Source organism: Perognathus longimembris, chromosome 3 (genome assembly GCF_023159225.1).
Source record: "Perognathus longimembris pacificus isolate PPM17 chromosome 3, ASM2315922v1, whole genome shotgun sequence".
Lineage (NCBI taxonomy): Eukaryota > Metazoa > Chordata > Mammalia > Rodentia > Heteromyidae > Perognathus > Perognathus longimembris.
In genome coordinates, this window is record NC_063163.1 from 76,675,893 (window position 1) to 76,690,906 (window position 15,014).

General features: G+C 54.9%; 1 protein-coding gene across 1 annotated transcript; it reads left to right on the top strand.

Annotated features, from left to right (window-relative positions):
- The first annotated feature begins 227 nt into the window (after positions 1–227).
- Positions 228–9,973, top strand: Rab8a (RAB8A, member RAS oncogene family). The gene is made up of 8 exons (XM_048342681.1): positions 228–387; positions 4,066–4,126; positions 5,761–5,821; positions 7,914–7,991; positions 8,101–8,190; positions 8,462–8,527; positions 9,254–9,304; positions 9,448–9,973. Exons 1-8 carry the CDS (start codon positions 264–266, stop codon positions 9,535–9,537), a joined length of 621 nt encoding a protein of 206 aa, XP_048198638.1. The 5' UTR covers positions 228–263; the 3' UTR covers positions 9,538–9,973.
- The last annotated feature ends 5,041 nt before the right edge of the window (positions 9,974–15,014 follow it).

Below are 15,014 nucleotides of genomic sequence, written 5' to 3' on the forward strand. Positions count from 1 at the left end.
CCCCCGACTCCAATGCAGGCCAATCAGAGCGCGCCTGGTCCCGCGCGCCGGCCAATGGGCGGCGCGCCCGAGCTGCTTCCGGCTCTGCGCGGCGTTCGCCCCTTCCTCAGTTCTCCCCGCGCAGGGCGGGGGTGGGGGCGGGCGTAGCCGCGGTGACGTTGCCGGGCCAGAAGCCAATAGAAGCAGGGTTCGGGTGTGATGGACGTGCCAGTCGGCCAGTGGCGAGGCGCTGGCCGCACTTCCCGTCCTGGAGAGAGTGTAATATGGCGAAGACCTACGATTACCTGTTCAAGCTGCTGCTGATCGGGGACTCGGGGGTGGGGAAGACCTGTGTCCTGTTCCGCTTCTCCGAGGACGCCTTCAACTCCACGTTCATCTCCACCATAGGTAGGTGGCCGGGGGCGCTGGCGGCCGGGCGGGGCGCGCCCTGAGAGGCCGGGCCGGGCCGGGGCTCAGGAAGACGCCGCGGTGTCCGGAGGGGGCGCGGGGGAACGAACGGGGCGTGGTGGAGATGCAGGGGTCCGGGGGGAGGCGTGGGAGGCCTGCGGGGCGGTTTGGGGCCTGAGCCGAGGAGCCGCTGCCCATTGTACAGACAGGGACACTGAGGCCGCCTCTCCCTACGGCCGCGGGTCGGGTCTTGTCGTTTGTCTCGTCGCGCTGTCCTCCAAGCAACTTCCCAAGACGATCTAGCGTTGGGGTTTCCAGGCGTAGCAGAAGTGGAAACTGAGGCCTGGGAGGTTGGCGCGGTGATGGAGGGGCGTGATCACGTGATTCTGCCGGGCCAGCCCCTGCCCCATGACGCCCCTAGTTAGGCGCTCACTACCGGGGAGCCCGGGCTGCGGTGTGAGGGACTCTTGCTGAAGGTCGCAGCCTGCAGGTGGCAGGGATGGAATGGGATGGAATTTGACCCTGTTCTGTCCGATCCCCCTCCCCCTAAACTCGAGGCCCAGGCAGCCTCACCACCCAGAGGTGCCATCTCTCACTCACCTTTCCCCCTTCCCCCCAACACAGCCGAGCACTCTTAGGACCAGAGCCCCAGCCTACCCTTCACCTGCAATCCCCACCCCATTCGGAAGTTGAGCCCCTCTTCCTGGCCCTCATCCCCACATAAGTGGCTTTTTCTCCAGGAGCATTGGCAAAGCGAAGTAGCCCTGTGAGTGACAGCTTCCTGCCCAGGTCCTGTTACCCCTGCCCTGGGAGAGGCCTGATAAAAAGCCTCAGTGAGAGAGCAAAGGCCGCTCTGGCCACTGGCTTCCCTATCGCAGGCCCCAGGTAACTTGTCCCTTGGCAAAGCCAGGCGGGCCCTCAGGGTAGTTGTCCACAACCAACTTCACAGCCTGCTTCTGTTGTCCACAGAAGTGGAGCCAACCTCTGGGCTGGCCACAAAAACAGCCTTGAGAAGAAGCTCAGACTGGAAGGGACAGTGGGCAGTGTCTTGCTTTTCTACTGGAGACTACTTCTGACTTGGTTGTTAATTGGAGATAAGAATCTCAGGGAAGCCTAGTACCAGTGGCTGAAATTTGTAATCCCAGCTACTCAGGCTGACATCTGAGGATTGAGGTTCAAAGCCAGGCCAGGCAAGAAAATCTGACTCATCTCCAATTAACTTCCAGAAAGCTGGAAGTGGAGCTGTGGCTCAAAGTGATAGAGCAATCCGGGCCATCAGTGGGCACAGAGGTCCCATGCCTGGCACAGGTGTACACCCTCCCCACCCTACTCCAAGGTCCAACTTGGGGATGGTTCCTTGAATCCCCACAAACCAGGAAATGTTAACTCCCCACAGGCTGTGGCTCCCTCTCAGCCAAGCTGTGCCTCAGTTTCCCAGCCTCAGACTCCTGCCCCCAATTCAAACAGATGGCATGAAGTCAGGAGGGCTTCTTGTCTGGTTGGTTGCTTTTACATTTTGGCCCAGAAACACCCCTCTCCCCCCCCCCCCACACACACGAAGCCCTGCACAGTTGCACGGAGACACCTTCTTCATTTGCAGGTAGGATGGGGCTTGGTCAAGGTGGCCTACTGAAGTGGAGGCAGCACTTGAACCCAAGACCACACTGATCACTCCTTGCCCCTGTCTTTAGGCCTGTGAGCTGCCCATGGCCTCTGTCCTCTAGGAAAGCCTAATTCACTTTACCTTGAAGTTATGGCCTCATAAAGTTTATACTTCCTTATTAAGTCTTGTGTATTAATAAAGCCCCATGTAAAGGACAGGCCATGGGGTGTAGAAACCAAAAGGTGGGGAACATCCCAGAAAGAGCACACCCTGGACCTGTTTGGCTAAGTACAAACAGAAGCATGGAAGCAATCCCAAACTTGGAGTGAGAGGACCTCTCAGTTCCGTTATAGATCAGAGCCAGCAGCTGTGCTTCCTGGGGCTGCTGTGCCTCCTGGCCCAGTTTTCCTGCCAAAGTCCATTTCGTTGAGTGCCATTGATCAACATGGCAGCATCTTGGCAGGTTCACCCTCCATGGGCTGTCAGCAGCCTGGCTCGGCCTCCACCGTCTCCTCTGGGGCCACTTATGGCTTCATGGAGATGGATGGCTCTTAGAGTCCATTGGCACACCTGTGGCCTGTTGCTCTGACCCCTTTCATCCTAGGTCTCACTGTAGCCTAGTGTGCAGGCATGAGCTCTGTGTACAGCTGGGGAAATCTGTGAAACTTTTGTTTTGTTTTGTTTTTGCCGATCCTGGGGCTTAAACTCAGAGCCTGAGCACTGTCCTTGGCTTCTTTTTGCTCAAGGCTAGTACTCTACCACTTGAGCAACAGCACCACTTCTGGCTTTTTCTGTTTATGTGGTACTGAGGAATTGAATCCAGAGCTTCGTACATGCTAGGTAAGCACTCTACCTCTAAGCCACATTTCCAGTTCATGTTTTTGAGATTTGAGACCAAGTATCACCATGTAGCCCAGACTGACCTCCAATTTGTGATCCTTCAACCTCTGTCTCCCAAGTGCTGGGATTACAGGCCTATACCACCCATCCAGCTTGCTTTTTTTTTTTTGGTCAGTCCTGGGGCTTGGACTCGGCCTGAGCACTGTCCCTAGCTTCTTTTTGCTCAAGTCTAGCATTCTGCCACTTGAGCCACAGTGCCACTTCTGACCGTTTCCTATATATGTGGTGCTGAGGAATTGAACCTAGGGCTTCATGTATATGAGGCAAGTACTTTACCACTAGGCCATATTCCCAGCCATTGCTTCTTCTTCTTTTTTTTTTTTTTTAATCAAGTGTTTTGAAATCTACCTCACAGACCACATGACTTTCACCCATTTAAGTGCACAGGTCAGTGGCTTCTAGTATAAATAGAGCTATGCCACCATCACCAGTCACCTTGAGAACATTTCACTGTGCCAGAGACACCCCACCTACCCCTCTGCCGGGCTCTTCATCTCCCCGTGCCCCAGGCTGCCATCCCTCTTCTTGTTTCCATGGGTTTGCATGTCCAGGACATTTGGCTTTTCCTGTCCACCTTCACCTACTCTGCAGTTTGGAGATGGCTCACTGTTCCAGTGTTAGCACTCTGTTCCTGTTCCTGACTGGAGCAGTCAGCTTGGTGAAAGGGGAGAGGGGGCAGCAAGAGCTGGGGACCTTCTGGGCCAGTGGAGGCAAAGCCATTGAGAGGGAAAATGACCCAGACAGGAGGGGTCCTGAGGGCACAGGGCGAGGCCTGTGCACGTGGCAGTGTGCTGTTGGGTGTGTAGGGCTTGCAGTGCATTGTGGGTATGGAGGGCTTGCGGTGCATTGTGGGAGTACAGGGCTTGCGGTGCATTGTGGGAGTACAGGGTTTGCAGTGCATCGTGGGTATGAAGGGCTTGCCATGCACTGTGGGTTCAAGATTTGAAGTGCTCTGTGAGAATTCGGGGTTTGCAGTGTGTTATGGGAGTTTAAGATTCGCAGTGCACTGTGGGAGTTCGGGACTTGCAGTGCACCTTGGCAGAGCAGGGCCTGTGGTGCGTTGTTGGGAGTACAGGACATGAGGTGCCCTGTGGGAATGGGGCTCGCAGTACCCTGTGGGAGTGTGAGGCTCAGCTTGCGCAGGGGCTGATGCAGCCATCTTCTTTTCCTTTCAGGAATTGACTTTAAAATTAGAACAATAGAGCTCGATGGCAAGAGAATCAAACTGCAGATCTGGTGAGTCTCCTTGGGGCACCTGGATTCCACAGCCTTCTGGACGTGTTTTTTTTTGTGTGTCAATCCTTGGATGTGAACTCAGGACCTGGGCACTGTCTGAGCTTTTTCACTCCAGGCTGGCACTTGACCACCTCAGTCACAGCACCACTCCCAGTTTTTTTGCTGGTTTATTGGATATGAATGTCTCATGATGGAACTGTTCGGGCCCTACAGCAGAGTCTCAGCCAGGAGGCCCCTGGCATGGCGGTGGGGGTGGGCTGTCTGCATGGAGATAGGATCTCCCTCTGTAGCCCTAGCTGGCCTTGAACTCAAGATCCACCTGTCTGATGGAGGATGGTGGGAGCATCTCCATGCCCAGCCACTCAGTCACCCCAAACCACAAAGGTCCACTGTCACCTCTTCCTTCCCTGGGGAGCCCCAGGCCACCCCTCCGCCAAGCCCCTGGTCAATCCACCCTGCATCCCTGCATACTCCAGCCCATAGGTGGGCTTCACATGCATCCTGTAATCTCTTCTCCCACCTCCACCTGGGCACAGCTCCAGCGCCTGACACCATTCCTACAGTCTGGTGTCTGCCAGGTTCTGGTCAGCAGCCCCGGTGCCCACATCTGGAGAGATGCTGTTCCACCTAGCCCGTGCGCTTTCTCCCCCTCATCCCCTTTTTCTTTGTTTTCAGGGTGGTGGCACCTGGATTGAACTCAGGGCTCTGGCTTGCTAGTCTTATGCTCTCACCTGAGCCAGATCCCCAACCATTTTTCCTTACTGTTATGATTAGGGTGTCTTTTTTGTTTTGTTTTGTTTTTTCTTCTAAGCTGGCCTGGACCTTGATTTTCCTGTTTCTGAGTCCTGCATAGGTCACAGGCACACCCACCATGCCCAGCTTTTTATTGGTTCAGATGGGGCCCAGCCTAGCCTCATGGCACAACAGTCCCAGCCTCTGCCTCCTAGGTTGCTAGTGTTACATGCATGAGCTACCATATCCCTTAGCATTTCTCTTCACCATCAGTAGTGTGACTTACAAAGTATGGAGAGAATATTCCAGAACCCCAGCAAGGACGCAAGATCATGACTGGGGATGCAGTTGTGGCCCTTCTGTGGTCACAGGCAGAGCAGACTGCTGGCTGAGCATAAGGGCCACCCCCAGGAGAAAGCCAGGCCTGGTGGCCACACCTATAGTCCCAGCACTCAGGAGGCAGAGGCAGGAGGATGGCAGGTTCCAGGCCGGCCTGGGTTCCATAGTGAGACCCTGTTCAAAAACAAACAGACTTACACAGGCTTGCACCTGTCATCCTGGCTCCTGGAAATCATAGCTGAAGTTGGCGAGACCCTGTCTTCACCAGAAGCTGGTGTGGCAGTCTGTGCCTGCCCTCCCAGCACCAGAGGAAGCACAAAAAGGAGGTTCGGGACCTCGGCAAAACCTGAGGCCCTATGGGAATCAATGAGAAGTAGAAAGGGCTGGGGGGTGTGGCTTGAGGGGCAGAGCCAGCCTACCAGCCTTGAGCCCCTGAGTTCAAATCCCGGTGCTGTGATAAGCAGTGGAAAGTCGTGCTTGTGCCCCGGGTAGAGTGTTGTCTGCTGAGCGCTGGTGGCAGTGGCATGCCTCTGTCACCAACGCCCCACTTCCCCTGCATCTAGGGACACAGCGGGCCAGGAGCGCTTCCGGACCATCACCACTGCCTATTACCGGGGCGCCATGGTAGGATGGGGCCCTGGCTCTGTGGGGATCGGGTTTCCCAAAGGGTCTCCTTGTGTGGCCTGGGCTAGCCTCCCACTCCTGGTCCTCTGGCCTTAGCCTCCCAAGGGCTGGGATGGCAGGCATGGCCTCAGCGCCCAGCCCAGGCCATCTCTCCTGATCCTGTGTCCCCAGCAACACTATCCTTACTTAGACAAGGACTTCCAGGAGCCAAGTCCCCAGGGCGCCCCAATAACAGGCACCATGTAGGCATCATGGAATTCCCCATCCCAAACCTGAGACCTTCTGGGAATGCCGCGTGGGAGTGGCTGGTTGCCGTCCAGCAGACACTTGCAAGCCCCATCTCCAGCTCTCAGCCCTGGTGCTGCTCACTGCAGATCATGCACTGCATCCCCTCCCCTTGCCCTGGCTGGCCTGGGGGTGGGGAGGGGTCCCCAATGGTGGCTTTTTGGCATCTCCCAGACCCGTCACTACCTGGTTACCATTTTAGTTTAAATCATTAGAGACCAGGGGCTGGGGATATGGCCTAGTGGCAAGAGTGCTTGTCTTGTATACATGAAGCCCTGGGTTCAATTCCCCAGCACCACATATGCAGAAAATGGCCAGAAGTGGCACTGTGGCTCAAGTGGCAGAGTACTAGCCTTGAGCAAAAAGAAGCCAGGGACAGTGCTCAGGCCCTGAGTCCAAGCCCCAGGACTGGCCAAAAAAAGAAGTAGAGACCAAAATCTGCTGCTTTGGAGACAGAGATCTAGAGGGTTGTGGTTCAAGGCCACAGGCAACAAGTTAGCAAGACCCCATCTCAGTCAGTAAAAGCTGGTCATGATGGGGTATGCCTGTTGCCCCAGCTACTCGGAAGGTGTAGACGGGATGATTGCAGTCCAAGAGAAGAAACACAGGTCATTTCTTATAGAACAACTAAAGCACAAAGGCCCAGGGTCATAGCTTCATGGTCGTGTGCCTGCCTGGCAAGTGCAAAGCCCTGAGTTCAAACCCTATGCCACCAAAAAGAAAACCTAGCACATTCCTAGAGACACAGCCAGCTCGGGCTCCACTGTGGCCCTGGGCAGGACTGGAAAGGCCAGGAGTTTCCCAGGTTCCTCTCATTGGCCCCCACTTCAGGGAATGGCAGCAACTGGGGATCTGGTGTGCACTGCCACTGTGGGTGACTGCAGGCACCTACAATGCCTGTGTCTTCCTCTCAGACTCCCTGAGTGGAGTGTGGGGATCCCAGGGTCTTCACAGCTCCCCAAATCCTCACCCTCTCCCAGTGCCCCTAGGACTTGAATGGCTGTGACTTTCTTCATCTTCCTGTTCTTTTTGTGCTGGTCCTGAGGCTTGAACTCAGGGCCTGGGCACTGTTTCTGAGCTGATGCTCTACCACTTGAGCTGCATGTCCAGATTTTTTTTTTTCTGAGAGGTTTATTGGAGATAAGAGTCTTGGGTTTCCTGTCCCAGCTGGCTTGGAACCCCAGTTCTCAGATCTCAGCCTCCTAAGTAGCTAGGAGTATGAGCCACCAGTGCCTGGCTGCTTATTTGTCTTTTTGTAGTTGTTGTTGTTTTCTGTCAGTTGTGGGGTTTGAACTAAGGGCCTGGGCATTGACTCTGAGCTCTTTTGCTCAAGATTAGCACTCTCCCACTTTGAGCCACAGCACAAGTTTGGTTTTCTAGTGATTCAGTGGAGATAAGGCTCATGGACTTTCCTTTCTGGGCTGGCTTTGAACTGTGATCCTAAGATCTTAGCCTCAAGGGTAGCTGGGTTGACAGCTGAAAGGCAGGGTCCAGGCATCAGTCCCGATGGTCTCGCCCCCCCACCCCGTGCCCCACCTCTGAGCCTCAATTTCCCCAGGGACATCAGGATTTGGGCCCTTTACAGTGCAGTGGGGCTGAGGCCCTGGTCCCTGTACCTGGCCTCATGTAGGCCAGTGACCATCAGGTTGCAGGAATAGGGGTGCACGCCCGGGCCTCCTGGAACCCCAGGAGTGAGGGGTCAGGGAGCCTCTGTGCCAGTACCCTGGGCTCCACTACCAGCCCTGAAGGGCAGGGGCAGCCTGGGGTGGAGCAGGGTGGGGCCCTGGCTGAGCCCCTTGCTCCCCAGGGCATCATGCTGGTCTATGACATCACCAACGAGCGCTCCTTTGACAACATCCGCAACTGGATCCGCAACATCGAGGAGGTGATGGTGCCTGGGTACAGGAGGGGGGCAGGGAGAGGGAACCTGGAGTATAGGAGCGGGTAGGGGCTGCTGGGGGGTGCTGGGGTGACGGGGTGGCATTGTCCCGCAGCACGCTTCTGCAGACGTGGAAAAGATGATCCTGGGGAACAAGTGCGATGTGAATGACAAGAGACAAGTGTCCAAGGAGCGGGGAGAGAAGGTGGGTGCTGCCCCTGCCTTTGCACGCCCTGAGGGTCCTCCCCCACCCCACCTCCATGGGCCCAGCTACTCAGGAGGGAGGGTGAGGTCCCAAGATCTTGGTTCAAAGCCAGCCTAGGTAGGAAAGTCTGTGAGACTCGCATCTCCGAGTAGCGGAGCGCAGGCCTCAAGTGACAATGTCCAGGACAGCACCCAAGCCCTACAGCGCCCTCCGGCCTGCGGGGTTCCAGGGTGACCTGGGTGCCAGAGTGATGGGGGTGTGCTATCCACAGCTGGCGCTCGACTACGGCATCAAGTTCATGGAGACCAGCGCTAAGGCTAATATCAATGTGGAGAATGTGAGTCTGCGGATGGCCGGGGAAGCGGGCAGAGTGGGCCAGGCAGTGCTACCTCACACCGGACACTCTAGATCCTTCTAGAAGCCTGGGGTCCCCAGCACCCACACCCACTGCCGGCTTAGGGCAGTGGGCGGCCAGGCCCCCCAGGTCCCAGTCCCAAGGTTCTGTGCCTGGTGGGGCTGTGCTGGGCAGACAGAGACAGGGTTTCCGGTGGGGGTCGGTGTCCTCACCGCGCTCACTCCGGGTTCCCCCCCTTTTCCCCATCCCCTCCATGCTCATTCCCCATTCCCCCAATCCCCTCCCTGTGCTCACCCCCAGTTCCCCCCATTTACCCACATCCCCTCCCTGCGCTCACTACCCAGCTCCTCCCTGCACTCAACCCCCATTCCCCCCATTTCCCCCATCACCTACCCACCCTCGCCCCCATTCCCTCCCACCACCCCACACACTCACCCCCCATTACCCCCAATCCCCTCCCTGCACTCATGCCCCATGCCTCCCCATTCCCCCATGCTCACCCCCATCCCTTCCCCACACTCAACCCCATACCCCCCATCCCCTCCCCACACTCTCCCCCATCACCCCCCATGCTCAGCCCCTATGCCCCCCATCTCTTCCCCACCCTCACCTCCCATGCTCATCTCCCCCGCACTCATCCCCTATGCCCCCCATTCCTTCCCATCTCCCTCGTGCTCACCCCCCCCCCTCTTTTCCACCCCTGCCCAGGCATTTTTCACACTTGCCAGGGACATCAAAGCCAAAATGGACAAAAAGCTGGTGAGTGACCTGGCAGGCTTCCCTTGGTGGGTGCCGTGGGTTCTGAGCTGGGCTGGAGTGCACTGAGCCTGGTTGGGGCTGGCGGGGTGGGGTGCACAATGGTGGCAGCTGGGCCCGGCTGACTGCTGACCCTGTGCCCGCAGGAGGGCAACAGCCCGCAGGGCAGCAGTCAGGGTGTGAAGATCTCCGCGGACCAGAAGCGCAGTAGCTTCTTTCGCTGTTCACTCCTGTGAGGCCCCGGGGCTCCCGGACCCCGCTATCCCGGGACCCGCACCCTGGCCCAGCCACCGGACGCAGCCGAGAGGTCATCACCCGCGACCCAGGACCTGGAACCAGGACATGGCCTCCAGCCTCCGGCCTCCCACAGGCGAGGATACGAGGGACTTGCAGCCCAGGCCCGCCGACGGTGACAGTGGGGACAGCGACGCTCCAGCCTTCGAACTGAGCCTGCAGGGCAGTGAAGTGGGGCACAGGCAGGGCCCTGCTCTGCCCCAGGCGCCCGGCCGGACGCCGTGGTTTCTACCTGAGATTTATTTTTCCAGACCCACCCCATCCACCCCGGCCCGGACCCGGCCCGGACCACACGCGGCTGGTGGACAGCACCACTGCTCGGGCCTGCCCGGCCCAGCCCCTCATCTCCTTTTTTTGAATTAAAAGCATCAGCCAGCACCTCTTTCCCACATGTGCACTTCAGGAAAGGATTGAAACTTGGTTCCTAGCAAACACACCTCGTGTCTACATTGTCCCAGACAAGTGGGCACCAGGTTCAAAGGAGGCCTTGGAGGAGCGTTGCTGTGGGCTGAGGCCTCCCAGGCTGGGCATGGGGGTGCACTCCTGTAGTCCCAGGAGACCGCTTTCCCATGCCAGCCCCAGCTCAATTGTAAGTCCAGGTATTAGAGGAGAAAAGGGATTATGGAGGATCTGCTTGTGACCCCTAGAGGGTCCTCCTCACCTGATGAGACTTACCCCTCCCAGCCTCATTTCTGGCCCAGACTGAGCCCAGAGAAGAGAAGGGAATTGGGATCCTGCTGCCACTGTCACCTGTCCAGGTGAGGGGGGGTGAGGCTTGTCCCCTGCCAGACACTCGATTCAGGAGGACCCCAAGTTCCCTCCTAAAGCTCCAGAGTCCCCATCCCCCACCATGCCTGAAACTCCCAGCCCTGCCCAAGGCCTCATGGGAGGCGCTCAAGGTCTGATTGTGTGTGTACACGTGCTGGGCCTGGGGCTTGAATTCAGGGACCTGGGTGCCATCCCTGAGCTTTTCCACCCAAAGCTGGCACTGTACCACTTAAGCAACAGAACCAACAGCTTTTTGGTAGTTCACTGGAAAGTCACTTGAACTTTCCTTCCCAGCCTGGCTTTGAACCACAGTCCTCACATCTCAGCCTCCTTTGTAGCTGGGATTACAGGCATGAGTCACTGGCACCTGGCAGTTTCATTTAGTTTTGTTAGACCAGGGTCTGTGTACTGAACCCATACTGACCTGGAACTCTATCCCCCCACCTCAGTCCCCAGTGTGCTGGGATTTCAGGAATGCACTCCTTTACAGGGCTGGTAGCTCCAGAGCAGGCCCAACCTTGGGCCCATCCCTCTCTGCCTGAGACCCTCTCCCTCTGCAGAATCACCTGAGGCTGCACAGAGACATTGAGTAGAAGGATTCAGATCGGGCTGGGAATATGGCCTAGTGGCAAGAGTGCTTGCCTCGACTACATGAAGCCCTGGGTTCGATTCCCCAGCACCACATATACAGAAAACGACCAGAAGTGGCACTGTGGCTCAAGTGGCAGAGTGCTAACCATGAGCAAAAAGAAGCCAGGAACAGTGCCCAGGCCCTGAGTTCAAGCTCCAGAACTGGCCCAAAAAAAAAAGAAGAAGGATTCAGATCGGCAGCCACAGGCACCCCAATAGGCCATCTTTGTGTCCCCCAAACAACTTCCTCTTTCGTATCTGGGAATAGCTTGGGGTAGGCGTGGGCAAGTCTGAGTGGCAGAGACTGCACAGCCCCAGCAAGGCTGAAGGTTCCAACCCTGCAAAGAGTGAATGATAGTGTATGGCTTTATCATTAGATAGCAGTGCAGTGTGTCCTGGTAAATCCATCATAAACTCTAGAAACATCCTAAGTAAAAATAAATATAAGGGGCTGGGAATATGGCCTAGTAGTAAAGTGCTTGCCTAGCATACATGAAGTCCTGGGTTCAATTCCTCAGCACCACATATAGAGAAAAATCCAGAAGTGGCGCTGTGGCTAGAGTGGCAGAGTGCTAGCCTTGAGCAAAAAGAAGCCAGGGACAGTGCTCAGGCCTTGAGTCCAAGTCCCAGGACTGGCAAAAAATAAATAGGGCTGGGAATGTGGCTTAGTGGTAGGGTGCTTGCCTAGCATACATGAAGCCCTGGGTTCAATTCTTCAGTACCACATGAGCAAAAAAAGCCAGAAATAGTGCTGTAGCTCAAGTGAGAGCACTAGCCTTGAGCAAAAGTAGCTCAGGGACAGTGCCCAGGCCCTGAGTTAAAGCCCCAGACTGTCCCTCCCCCCAAAAAACAATGTATTAGGAGGCAGAGACTGGAAGATTACAGTTAGAGACCAGACCAGGTCAAAAAAAAAGACCAGACCTCATCTCAATGTAGAAATAGCTTGGCATGTGGGGATGTCATGGAAGAATAAGGACACCAACTCTAACTCTGCAAGGCCAAATTTAAATTTGGCTCCAAAAACCTGACACTCAGCACAGAGCAAGAAGGCAGCTCCCTTTGTTTTCCCTAACCAGATAGGGCAGACCCTTCACTCCCATTGGCTGACCTCATGCCCCTCTGCCCCTGTTGGCTGAGCTCAGGTCCACAATCTGCAAAAGGATGTGGCTTAATTAAGTGTATGTCACTCGATTTTTAAATTTTTTTTCTTTATTGTCAAAATGAAGTACAGAGAGGTTACAGTTTCATATGTAAAGCAAGTACATTTCTTATCCAACTTGTTATCTCCTCATTCCCCCCCCCCCACTAAAACCTAAGGAGCTTTCTCCCTCCCCACCCCCTTTTCTTTTTTATTGTTGCTTGTAGGGCTTGAACTCTGGGCCAGGGCATCATCCCTGAGCTTTTTCCCTTAAGGCTAGTACTCTACTGCTTTGAGCCACAGCTCTACTTCCCACTTTCTGGTGGTTCATTGAAGATAAGCATCTCACAGGTCTCACAGAATTTCCTACATGGGCTGGCTTCCTACCATGACCCTCAGATCTGAGCCTCCTGAGGAGCTAGGATTACAGTCAAGAGCCACCATGCCTAGCTTTAGCTTCAAGGAGTGTTTTAACAGGATGCCTTAATTAAAAGTGCTCAGATAGGGCTGGGGATATGGCCTAGTGGTAAGAGTGCTTGCCTTGTATATACATGAAGCCCTCGGTTCCATTCCCTAGCACCACATATACAGAAAATGGCCAGAAGTGGCGCTGCGGCTCAAGTGGCAGAGTGATAGCCTTGAGCAAAAAGAAGCCAGGGACAGTGCTCAGGCCCTGAGTCCAAGGCCCAGGACTGGCAAAAAAAAAAAAAAAAAAAGTGCTCAGATGGGCTGGCTTAGTGGTACAGTGCTTGCCTAGCATGCATGAAGGCCTGGGTTCAATTCCTCTATACCACATACACAGAAAAGGCCAGAGGTGGTGCTGTGGCTCAAGTGGTAGTGTAGCCTTGAGCAAAAGAAACTCGGACAGTGTCCAGCCCTGAGTTCAAGTCCCAGGACTGGCCAAAGAAAAAGTGCTCAGGGACTGAGAATGTGCCCTAGTGGTAGAGTGCTTGCCTAGCATGCATGAAGCCCTGGGTTTGATTCCTCAACGCCACATAAATAGAAAAAGCCGGAAGTGGCTCAAGAGGTAGAGTGCTAGCTTTGAGCACAAAGAAGCAAGGGACAGTGCTCAGGCCCTGAGTCCAAGCCCCAAGACTGGCAAAAAGAAAAGAAAAAGTGCTGAGAAAAAGTTTGTATGTAACTAAAATGTAATTCACCTGTCCAGAGCCGGAACCTTCATGCACATAGCCCAGCAAGCTCGGCATGGCATCTGCATGCAATCCAGCACGCCAAGGGAGCTGCAGGAGACTGAAAAGTAACTAAAGCTTTATGCCTGGCTACAGTGGTAGAGCCCTTCTCTCGGAAGGATGAGTCCTTAAGCTCAAGACCACCTAAAAGAATATTGAATTCCCTGGCTTTCTGTAATCTCAGCTACTCAAGAATCCTAGATCTGAGTATGGTAGTTTGAAGCCAGGCCAGGCAGGAAAACCCATGAGACTTATTTCCACCTAACCAGGAAGGAAGGGGGAAATGGAGCTGTCACTGACGTGGCACTAGCCTTGAGCAAAAGCAGCTCAGGGACAACACCCAGGTCCAGAGTTCAAGCCCCAGGAATGGCACACAAAACAAGCAAAAAAGCCCACAGAGTTCATGTCATATATTGAGGGCCACACACACTAGGGAGTTGTGCAAATTGAGAGACACAATGCCTTATTTATACTAAAGTGCTTTTTTTTTTTTCCAGTCCTGGGGCCTGAGCACTGTCCCTGGCTTCTTTTTGCTCAAGGCTAGCACTCTACCACTTGAGCCACAGTGCTACTTCTGGCCATTTTCTATATATGTGGTGCTGGGGAATTGAACCCAGGGCCTCATGTATACGAGGCAAACACTCTTGCCACTAGGCCATATCCCCAGCCCCTAAAGTGCTTTCATTTTTTTTTTTTTTTTTTTGGCCAGTCCTGGGCCTTGGACTCAGGGCCTGAGCACTGTCCCTGGCTTCTTCCCGCTCAAGGCTAGCACTCTGCCACTTGAGCCACAGCGCCGCTTCTGGCCGTTTTCTGTATATGTGGTGCTGGGGAATCGAACCTAGGGCCTCGTGTATCTGAGGCAGGCACTCTTGCCACTAGGCTATATCCCCAGCCCCTAAAGTGCTTTCTTGACTGCTGTAGTATCAGTGAAAAATGGGGGTCATTGTGTGCATTTCATTTATGTGTTTTCAGACAGGGTCTCTCTCTGTAGCCCAGGCTGGCCTTGAACTCATAACCCTGCTCCGCAGCCTCTGCTGGCCTCGGATTACATGCATGGGCCAACAGGCCCAGCTTGTTTCTGTCCTGTCCTGCTTCTAGCTGCCCCTTCCCCAGCATGGAGTGTGGTATCTGCACCCAACAAGGTTCATCCTGAATGAATGAATAAGTGAGTGGTAGGATGAGTAAATGAATGAGCAGGCCAGTTAGCAGGTGATCAAATGAGTGAATGCATGAATGAGCCATTGAGTGGGTGAGAGTAACTGAATGAATTAATGGGACTGGATGAATGATAGATTGGCTGAATAAGTGAGCAAGAGAGTGGAGTGGATGAAGAGCAATTGAATTAGTCTGAATGGATGGGTGGGATGGAGATGCTACAGGGACACAGAACAGTAAGATACTAGGAAGCCCCCAGCTCTGGGGGAGCCTGAGTCCCCCACGACATCCGGGTCCCCTGTCCTCAGAGCTGAGCCAGGGGAGGTAAATGTCCCTCCCAGCTCCCCCTGTCCTCTCCCCAAGGCCAGCATGGGCTCCCCCAAAGTCCAAACCTACTGGGTCAACCCACAGGCAAGAATCTTCCCATGGAGTTGGCATCTAAACTCACTCCTTGAATCCCAGCTATTTGGGAGACTGACATGAGGACCCACAGTTCAAGGCCGGCTAGGTAATATGCTTATAAGACCCCATCTCAACAAAG

Bases quoted from the DNA above. Each gene is read 5' to 3' on its own strand.
- Rab8a (XM_048342681.1), top strand. From the start codon at position 264: ATGGCGAAGACCTACGATTACCTGTTCAAGCTGCTGCTGATCGGGGAC. The intron at 388-4,065 runs GTAGGTGGCCGG...TTTTCCTTTCAG, and splicing joins CACGTTCATCTCCACCATAG to GAATTGACTTTAAAATTAGA. The intron at 4,127-5,760 runs GTGAGTCTCCTT...CCCTGCATCTAG, and splicing joins AGAATCAAACTGCAGATCTG to GGACACAGCGGGCCAGGAGC.